Consider the following 10847-nt stretch of genomic DNA (forward strand, 5'->3'; position numbering starts at 1 on the left):
CATACTTTATTCTTGCCAAATAAATAGCATCGAACCAACAAGGCAACGTTTGGAATCACTCTATATCACCAACATCGAAACCAACTTCACAGGCTGGATCAAATGAAACAAACGATTCCAAAAGTCGCTCAAACAAAAAGTGAGGATTTTAACACATCCAACTATCTAAACAGATATATCAAATATCATTAAACTAACCAGCACATCAAAAACTGGAAGCAAAACATTGATCAAAGTTCAAACCGACACTGAAGGTCAGATAAAACAACATTCTAAGTACTCTGAATAATTTCGGAAAAAGCAAAACAGTTTCAAAATAATTACAAACAAGAAAAATATCCTAGGAAGGGGGAGGAGCATTCTCAGCATGCTCCTCATCGGCCTCAATTTCTGCAAGTTCACCATTAATCACCACTTTGGTCACATCAAGCTTCTCCACAGCAAAATTAAGAGAAAACAATTGAACCTGACTGACAGCACGGTCAAACCCTACGAAAAATATTTCGAGCACTTCCTCCTCTAGCTCGTGGATCCGAGAGGTGATTTCTCCTTTATTCTTATCATTCTCTTTAATTTCAGCCTACAAGAGACGAATCTGGTCCTGCAACCTTGAAACTTCTTCTTCTCCACTCTTTACCTTTCCGGTCAAATCAATGATCACTTCGTCCCTCTCCCTCAAAGACTGCTCTAGCCTAACCACCTTATCTACAGCGATTTGTTGCTCCGAAGCCAGCAACTCAGTAGTATGCTCGACACATAACAAACGGGAAGCAACAACCTAAAAGACAAAACAAAAAGCAGCATCAGCACATCTCAAGTTCAAATACAATAAAAACAGGTACTGTTCGTAAAAAGATTACCTGGACAAACTTTCCCATTGCCTCAATACAGTATGCCGGGTCAAACCCATATCCCCAGGATATTGGGAAACACGGTCAGAAAGCTCGGAGATAAGGTACTGGTCACTCTAGACGGAATGAGGATTAGCCTCATCAATGTAACCGTGAAGCTTTCTTTGTCTCTCAAAAACAGACTTGCCAGTAAAATCCCCTTCAGAAAGAACTTCGAGCGACTTCTCAGAGTCAAGTTTTCTCCTTTTTGGAGAAAGAGGGAGCTGGGCAGAAGAATACGCCACGTCCCCACCCCATTCCCTTGCCATACCTGATACGCTACCAGCCTTATCACCTTTCTTTTTCAAAAACGATTGAAGGTGGAAAGTACTCAAATTCGGAACCCTTCCACCTGCAACATGCAAATTTCAAATAAAAAATCATTCACACTAAACAAAGGCAAATAAACAAGTACTTAATACCTATATATGCTTCCAACCCTTCCCTATCATTTCCTTCATCATACTTAAGCAATTTTGGAATAGACAAACATTCACCCTCCGCAAAACACTCAATTAAAAAATTCAGAAATATATTCTCTTCCTCACTCCTCTCAACAGAATCCAAAATCTGCATTGGCTTCGGACACCAATACAATGAAAATATTTCAACAAGTTTGTCATCCAAGTAAAACGGATATTCAGTCTCACAAGAACGAACCTTCACAAACATGGCTTTGAATTTTTTAAAAGATGATTTGTAAAGAAGAAAAATAGAGCGGCCCAGATAGCTACTCAGAAAAACCCACAACCCTTTTCGAACCCCTTTTGATTGAAACAGTGAAAAGAAAACATTCAATGAAGACGAAAAACTCAGAAAGTTCATCAAACATTGAAAAGCCTTAAAAAATACCCAAGAATTGGGATGTAACTGGGATGGAGCACAGTTGAGTTGGGTCAAAACATTACACTCGAAATCAGTAAAAGAAAATCTCAGAAAAAGCTCGGAAAAACACGGAGTATACATGTAGAAATAACTCCAGTCACCCCTCCTTTCACAAACCTTCTCATCACTATTGCAAGGCACTAATTTGACACCTATGCCAGATCCCTCTTTTGACAACTTCAAAGACCTAACTTCACGAAGAGACTCCTCATCACAATAAAAAGAAACGCGGGTCTTAATGTCTACGTGTACCCACTGGTAGGGATTCTCACTTTTCACCTCTACTACCTTTTTCTTTTCCTTTTCTCCCTCTTTTCCTCTCTCTCTCTAACCATTGTGGAGACGAAACGACAAAAAAGAAAAACAGGAAGACTAACCTTTCGCAGTCATGTTTCGCTCACTTAAGCAAAGACCACCGGGATAAAAACTTCGTGCAGTTTTCCAAGGGAAAAACTGTAATAAAGGAGCACAATAACCCACTCACTAAGTGGGTAACTCAAAAAGCGTAACTGTTCACATACCAAGGCGATTTCCAAGGCCCAAACCCAAGTGAAAAGATAACGGTTTCCCAAGAAAATTTATTACATGGATTTATGTGGAAGATAAATAAAATGCCCAAGCTTGAAAGAACTATCACACGTTGAGCTTGGGGGCTGGGGTTATTAACAAAAATCGAGGTATAACCACATTCTAAAGCTCAACTTGCTAAAACATGAAAATCGCAAGTCAAGCTTGGGGGCTATGTAACGTAACCCTCAAACATAGGATAAAGCCGAGTTATACCTTGGTCAGCCTATACCAAACCAAAACGATAAGGTCTCCCAACGTATCCAAATATTTTCCAAAGATCTCGCCCGCACGTGTTTACATCGGTCACAAAAATCTCGGCACTTACCGATGAACAAATCAACCCGAAACACATTATAAATAAGACTAATGGGTGACCATAGGATTCATTCAGCAACAACGCACTACTATACAAACGACTTGTATTCCGAACACTTTCTCCTTTTATAATTCTTTACTGACTTGAGTGTCGGAGTCCTTTTTGCAGGTACCACGCTCGGGTCCGAGTTCACGAGGATATCCCCGATTCGGCTACAGTCATTAAGCACACCACGATCAACGAGGAGCCGACGTATAGCTCGGAAGGAGTATCCTTGCAAGAACACAAATTATTACTAATTAAATACTGGTAAAAAATGATAATATATGTTGACAATGTAATATTATTATAGAGGAATATTAGAGGGCAATGTCATTAATGTTTAAAAGCATGAGATAAAATATGTGATTAAATTACTGGATTAAAAAAATTAAATTTAAAAATTGAGTTTATAACTAAATGATGGCAAAAGACAAAAAAATTTTGAAAATTTTTTAATATTTTTTATTATTTAATTATAAATAATGTTGTATATACAAGTGTTTTTAGTAGTTAAGTTAGTACGAATCCAGCAAAAGAAAATGCATGCCTCTATTGCGTGATTCTTTATCTCTGTAATTTTTCAACACATAATATAAATGTTGTTATGAAACACGTAAATTTTTATACACTGTACAAATTTTACACAGTATATAAATTTATAGATACAACATATAATATAAAAATTTATTTGATATAACATAAAAAAAAGAATATGGAAGATGAAGAGAAGGAAAAAATGAAGAAGAAGATAGTGGTGGTGGTGGTAGTAGTAGTGGTGGCGGTGACAAAGACAACGACAACGACGACATCGGCAGTAACAACAACATTTAAAAAAGAAGTGACGCAACAAACAAAGATAACAAAGGAAAGAGAAAAGGAGGAAGAAGAAGCATATCCAACGTGGCGATTTAGTTGAAGACTTAGTTTAAAAAACGTACGCGTAGTTTTGTTGTTTAATTATATTCTTTGTTTCAAATGATCATTAATTAAGATAAAAAAAAATTTATATAGTCTTATATAATTAGATATACGTATAAAATTATGTTACAGTATATTAAAATTAAATTCTAAAAAATAATATACTAAAGTATAAATATTTAAAAATATATACATTGATAAATAATAGATTTAATTTATTTATGTAAAAATATTCAATCTGTCCTCATTTCTATTCTTTTACTATTTTTTTTAATATAAACTATTGATAATTTGTATTACGACTAAATTTGGACTTTAAATTTCAGATAAAATGCGATATTAAACCAAATGAAAGAGAAAATTACATGATTCTACTAAAACCAAAAATATTACCTGAATTACCCAAAACGTTTTTTAATTATATGTATAACAATTAATATATATTGATATCAGAAAATAATCTTACCAAAATTTTTTAATATATATAAAATTGTAAATTAGGTGAACAAAGATAAAACATATATTGAGATTAATTAATATTATTCTATTATTTATTATACTGTAAAATAATTATAAAAAGAATTTAATATACCTAGTTTTTTTAAAAAAATAATTTTTATACACTGTTAATATAAAATAATTTTATATATTTAATTAAATAATAAAAATAATTATTTTTTATATTAATATATAAATAATTTAAAATTTAAAATAAATAATCATTAAAAAATTAAATATAATTAAACTATTATAAAAAATATTCTTACATCCAATTAAACTTTAGAGAAAAGAAAAGAATAGAAAATTTGTTTTACAAATAGCTCACTCATATTGTACTTGTCACTCCCACGGCCACGGTTTCAAAGTCCTCTTCACTTTCTCTAAGTCCGAAGCCGATAGAAAAATTTGTGTTCTAAATAGCCCACTCGTATATTTGAACTTGTCACTCCCATGACCACACAGAATCCTCTTCACTTTCTTTGAGTCCAAAACCGATAGGAAGTTAAAGTCGATGAGGTAAGTTCCAATAGAGCTACGCTCCGACTATTCCTACAATTTTTTCTTATAGGTTCCTCTTTGAACTCTCCATCGTTAACCACTCAAAACCGCCACAGAAACTATCACGCTCTCTATTGCAACCCTCAACCCTTCAACCCCATTCAACCACTCCCCAGATTACACTCTCCACCGTATTCTCAACTGTCACTCTCTCCACCCCATCTACATTCTCACTACTATCCAAATCCAATCCCTATTCCTCTTCCTCCACCTACAGACCCCTTTGCGTGGTCAGCATCGACGCCGCTCAGCTCTTCGGCTACGAGTCAAAGCTCGCCAAGGAGTTCACTGTCTCCCAACACCTTAAGATCGCAATTGTCGGCTTCGGCAACTTCGGCTAGTTCCTTTTCGCCATATTAGTCCGCCAGGGCCACACCGTCCTCACCCACTCCCGCTCCGACCACTCCACCATAGCCAGAAAGCTTGGTGTATTGTTCTTCCAAAACCCCGACGACCTATGCGAGGAGCATTCCGAAGTGATTCTCTTCTGCTCCTCCATAATCTCAACGGAGCGTGTGCTCCTCACGCTCCCTCTCCAGCGACTCAAGCGCAGCACTCTCTTCGTTGACGTCCTCTCCGTAAAAGAATTCTCCAAGAAGCTCCTCCCCTCCGATTTCGATGTCTTCTGCACTCACCCGATGTTCGGACCTAAGTTTGCAAGTAACGGATGCACCAACCTCCCATTCGCCTTTGAGAAGGTTTGAATCCTCGACGAGGAACACCGTGTTTCTCGCTTTGAGAAGTTTCTCAATGCGGTTGTCAGAGAAGGTTGTAGGATGGTGGAGATGAGTTGTGAGGATCACAACCGTTACGCCACTGGTTCGTAGTTAATTACTCATACCATTGGATGGATTCTTGAATGATTGAAGCTGGAGTCGACGCCCATTAATTCGAAAGGATACGAGAGTTTGTTGGGATTGGTGGAGAACACTGCTAGGAATAGCTTTGATTTGTACTATGGTTTGTTCATGTTTAATAAGAATTCTTTGGAGAAGCTTGATTTGGCGTTTGAGGATCTCAGGAAGCAGCTCATTGCACGGTTACATCAAGTGGTGAGGAATTAGTTGATGGAGAACGGTGAAAGGTTGTAGCAGCTGGATGGAAGTAACAGCCATGCACTGCTCCGGCGGGCTCGTAATGGATCTGCATTGCTGTATTCCAGGTATTTGATATTTGAAACTTGAAAAAATCTCAGAGGTTTTTGCTACATTGTGTGAATATTTGCTATTGATGTTTTAGAGAGTGTTCGTGTTTGTTGAGATTGAGAGCAAGCAACTTAATCATTTTGAATTCGGAAGATGTTGTTCTTATAATGGAAAAAGGGTTATTACATGATAATGATTAATGAGTAATGATGCAAATAATGCAGATCCAATGATGTTGCTCAGCTAAGTAGTTCCGCTTCAAACAATTCTAACCAGTTTGATGAGAACACAAAGCTCAAGATTGCAATAGTTGGTTTTGAAAACTTTCCTATCTTCTTTGCAAAAACTATAGTTAGTCAAGGTCATGAAGTTTTGGCGTATTCTAGATCAGACTACTCTGATGTGGCTTGAGACTTGGGGGTTTCGCATTTCAGCGATGCAGATGATCTTTGTGAGCAACATCCATAAGTGATTTTATTCTGCACTTCCATCCTTTCGACCGTAAAGTTCTTAAATCATTACCTTTCCAAAGGTTGAAGAGAAGTACATTGTTTGTTGATGTATTATCCGTCAAAGAGTTTCTTAGAAACCTCTTCCTTCATCACTTGCCTCTTGATTTTGATGTTTTCTGCACACATCCCAAGTTTGGGCCGGAGAGTGAAAAGAATGGGTGAAAAAATCTTCCTCTTGTTTATGACAAAGTTAGAATTGGGAACGAAGAATCAACAATATTGCGATTTTATCGGTTTCTCGACATTTTTGCTAGTGAAGGATGCTGAATAGTTGAAATGTCTTGTGCTGCACATAATTGGCATGCAGCTGGATCCCAATTTGTTGCACACACAACAAGAAGACTTTTAGAAAAACTAGGGTTAGAAAAAACACCAATCAACACAAAGGGTTACGAAACTTTATTGAGTTTGGTGGAAAATACCGTGGGGGATAGTTTTGATCTGTACTATGGTTTATTCCTAAATAATTTAAATGCCATGGAGCAACTAGAAAGATTCCATTTGGCTTTTGAATCATTGAAGAAGCAGCTTTTCAGCCGATTGCATAATATCCACCAAAAGCAGCTATTTGAAAATGAAGAACAGATCCTTGCTTTGCCAAAGAGGTCTATACTGCCTGAGAAATCTGAGGACAGTGATGCGTCATAACCTCTTTCAAAAACTATAGACACCAAATGAATTTATGCCAAAGATTTCCATCTCATTGGTTAGCATTGTAGACCGCATAGTAGATTTCCTTTCGTAGCGTCGACTCTAGCATCAATCCTTCAAGAATCCTTCCAACGGTATGAGTAATTAACTGCGAACTGGCAGCGTAACGGTCGTGATCCTCGCAACTCATCTCCACCATCCCGCAACCTTCTCTAACAAACGCATTGAGAAACTTCTCATAGCGAGAAACACGGTGCTCTTCGTCGAGGATTCGATCCTTCTCAAAGACGAATGGGAGGCCGGTCCATCCGTCACTTGCAGACTTAGGTCCGAACATCGGGTGAGTGTAGAGGATGTCAAAATCGGAGGGGAGGAGCTCAAGGAGGAGCTTCTTGGGGAATTCTTTGACGGAGAGGACGTCAACGAAGGGAGTGTTGCGCTTGAGGCGCTGGAGAGGGAGCATGAGGAGCACGCGCTCCGTTGAGATTATGGAGGAGCAGAGGAGGATCACTTCAGGATGCTCCTCGCATAGGTCGTTGGGGTTTTGGAAGAATAATACGCCAAGCTTTCTGGCTTTGGCGGAGTGGTCGGAGCGGGAGTGGGCGAGGATGGTGTGGCTCTGGCGGACTAATGTGGCAGCAAGGAACTGGCCGAAGTTGCCGAAGCTGACAATTGCGATCTTAAGGTGATGGGAGACAGTGAACTCCTTGGCGAGATTTGACTCGTAGTCGAAGAGATGAGCGGCATCGATGGCGCGCACGCATAGGGGTTTGTAGGTGGAGGAAGAGGAATAGGGATTGGATTTGGATAGTAGTGAGAATGTGGATGGGAGGAGAGAGTAACGGTTGAGAATACGGCAGACAATGTAATCTGGGGAGTGGTTGAATGGGGTTGAAGGGTTGAGAGTTGCAATGGAGAGCATAATGGTTTCCGTGGCCTTTATGAGTGGTTAGCGGTGGAGAGTTCAAAGAGGAACCTATAAGAAAAAATTGTAGGAATAGCTGGAGCGCAGCTCTATCGGAACTTACCTCATCGACTTTAACTTCCTATTGGTTTTGAACTCAGAGAAAAAGAAGAGGAATCTGCGTGGCCGTGGGAGTGACAAGTTCAGACATAGTTTAGTAAAGCTTTTACTTTTTAAAAGTAGCTTATAAAAGTTAACTTTTAAAAGATGGCTTTTTAAAAGTTGTAGCATTTATGTTTGGTAAATCAAATAAAAAATAGCTTTTAATAAACATAAGCAACATCAATTGTGTTTGGTAAAATAGCTTTTAAAATTTAAAAATACTATAATAGACATAAATGTAAGCATTAAATTTGAAAATTAGTTAACATATGAGGTTATATTAGAGTTTTAAATTTTGAAAAGTACAAGCCAACTTTGAAAAGCTCTATCTTAGGTGCTTTCAAAAGTAACTCAATCTTTTAAAAGCTGCAAGCACAAGCACATTATCTTTTTGATTTACCAAACACAAAATGAGGAGCTTGACCTTTTAAAAAGCACAAGCACCTCTGTAAAAAGTTTTACCAAACCAAACCTCAATATATGAGTAGGCTATTTATAAGACAAATTTTTCTATCAACTTTGGATTCAAAAAAAGTGAAGGGGACTCTGAAACTATGGCCATGGGAGGGACAAGTACAATATATGAGGGGACTATTTATAAGAAAAATTTTCTATCTTTTTTTTGTCTAGAGTTTAATTTGGATATAAGGATATTTTTTATAATAGTTTAATTATATTTAATTTTTTAATGATTATTTATTTTAAATTTTAAACTATTTATATATTAATATAAAAAATAAATATTTTTATTATTTAATTAAATATATGTATAAAATTATTTTATATTAACAGTCTATAAAAATTATTTTTAAAAAAATAGGTATATTAAATTCTTTTTATAATTATTTTACATAATAATAAATAATAGAATAATATTAATTAATCTCAATTTATGTTTTATCTTTGTTCACCTAATTTACAATTTTATATATATTAAAAAATTTTAGTAAACTATTTTTCAATATCAATATATATTAATTGTTTTACATATTAACAGTAGTAAGATTTTTTTATTTAATGTTAAAATAATATATATTGATATCGAAAAAATTAATAGTAAAATATAAAAGTAATTGTTAACGAAAATTTTGGTAAATTCACAATTTAATAATTAAAAATTATTGAAAGATATCTTGAAAAAATTATTTAATTATTGAATTTTTTTTAAAAATATTTTATCAAGAATACAATTTAATCAATAAAGAAATAATTTATTAAAGAGTATTTTGGTAAGAAAAATTTAATGACAAAAAATAAAATTTTTGTTAAAGATTATTTTTGTAAAAAATAATTTTTTTTTGAAAAATGAATAAAGTTAACATTAGTTAACACAAAAAATTTAAAATAGATTAAAGAAGAAGTTTTTTAAAAGTTATAAGAGAGGAGAATGTACATTTTACAAATAGAGAAAAAAAAAGTGTCATTTTAACATCTCTTAAAAAAATGAAATTTTCTCTACTTTTTATTATTTAATTATAAGTAATGTTATATATACAAGCGTTTTTAGTAATTAAGTTAGTATGAATCTAACAAAAGAAAATACATATTTTTATTAGATGGTTCTTTATCTATAAACTTCTTCAACACATAATATAAATGTTGTTATAGAGCACGAAAATTTTTATACACCAAACAAATTTTATGCATAGCACATAAACTTATAAATACAACACATAGTATAAAAGTTTATTTGATATAACACAAAAAAATTTCTTGTGCACTAATTTTTTTGTACTCTTCTATACTAAAATTTTTTGTATTATGTATCAAAATTTTTATACTTAATATTTTTGCTGAATATATATAAGAGAAGGAGGAAAAGAAGAAGACGATAACAATGACAATAGTAATAAAGGAGGATATGAAGGATGAGAAGAAGGAGAAGAAGAAGACGATAACAATGACAATAGTAATAAAGGAGGATATGGAGGATGAGGAGGAGGAAAAATGAAGAAGAAAATAGCAGTGGTGGTGGTAGTAATAATGACAACGATAATGAGGACGACGACAGTAACAACGACATTAAACCAAGAAGTGCGCAAAAAATAAATATAACAAAAGAAAAAAAGTAAGGAAAAAGAAGCATCCCAACTTAACAAACTTAGTTGAAGACTTAATTTAAAAAATGCACACATAGTTTTATTGTTTAATTATATTCTTTGTTTCAAATGATCATTAATTAAGATAAAAATATTTTTTTACATAGTCTTATATAATTAGATACACGTATAAAATTATATTACAGTATATTAAAATTAAATTTTAACTAATAATATACTAAAAATATAAATAATTATAAAAATATATACATTGTTAAATAATAAATTCAATTTATTTATGTAAAAAAATATTCCATCTGTCCTCATTTCTATCCTTTTACTATTTTTTTTAGAGTAAATACCTGACAATTACTTTGAAAGGACAACGAGACTAAAAAAAAAAAACCACTCAATCCGATTCCTGATATTTTTTTTGGGACTAATTAGCTCCTGTGCCAAAAAAAATAACATTAACTTTTTTTTGGCACAAAAACCTCGTTGTCCTTTCGAAATAATTGTCGGTGCCGGATTGGATTTTTTTTGTCAAGGACCTTGTTGTCTTTCGAGGTAATTGTCAGGGGTCGTTGTTTTGGATTTTCTTCTTTTTTTTATGTAAACTCTTGATAATTTGTATTACGACTAAATTTGGATTTTAAATTTTAATCCGCTTAGATTTGTTTTATTAAAAGAATTTTAATTATAAAAAATAATTAATTAAAGTTAATAGTATTTAAAAATTAAAATTATATTTGAT

The 10847-nt window shown here is 34.1% G+C and overlaps 1 protein-coding gene and 1 pseudogene across 1 annotated transcript; one reads left to right on the forward strand and one right to left on the reverse strand.

The window, feature by feature from the left end:
• Positions 1-2711: 2711 nt before the first annotated feature.
• On the forward strand, positions 2712-8223 carry LOC112743233 (arogenate dehydrogenase 1, chloroplastic-like; annotated as a pseudogene).
• On the reverse strand, positions 7038-7910 carry LOC112744219 (arogenate dehydrogenase 2, chloroplastic-like). Its single transcript, XM_025793776.3, has one exon. The coding sequence runs from the start codon at positions 7908-7910 to the stop codon at positions 7038-7040; it is 873 nt and encodes a 290-aa protein (XP_025649561.1).
• Positions 8224-10847: the final 2624 nt, after the last annotated feature.

This window comes from Arachis hypogaea, chromosome 14, assembly GCF_003086295.3.
Source record: "Arachis hypogaea cultivar Tifrunner chromosome 14, arahy.Tifrunner.gnm2.J5K5, whole genome shotgun sequence".
NCBI classification, from domain to species: domain Eukaryota; kingdom Viridiplantae; phylum Streptophyta; class Magnoliopsida; order Fabales; family Fabaceae; genus Arachis; species Arachis hypogaea.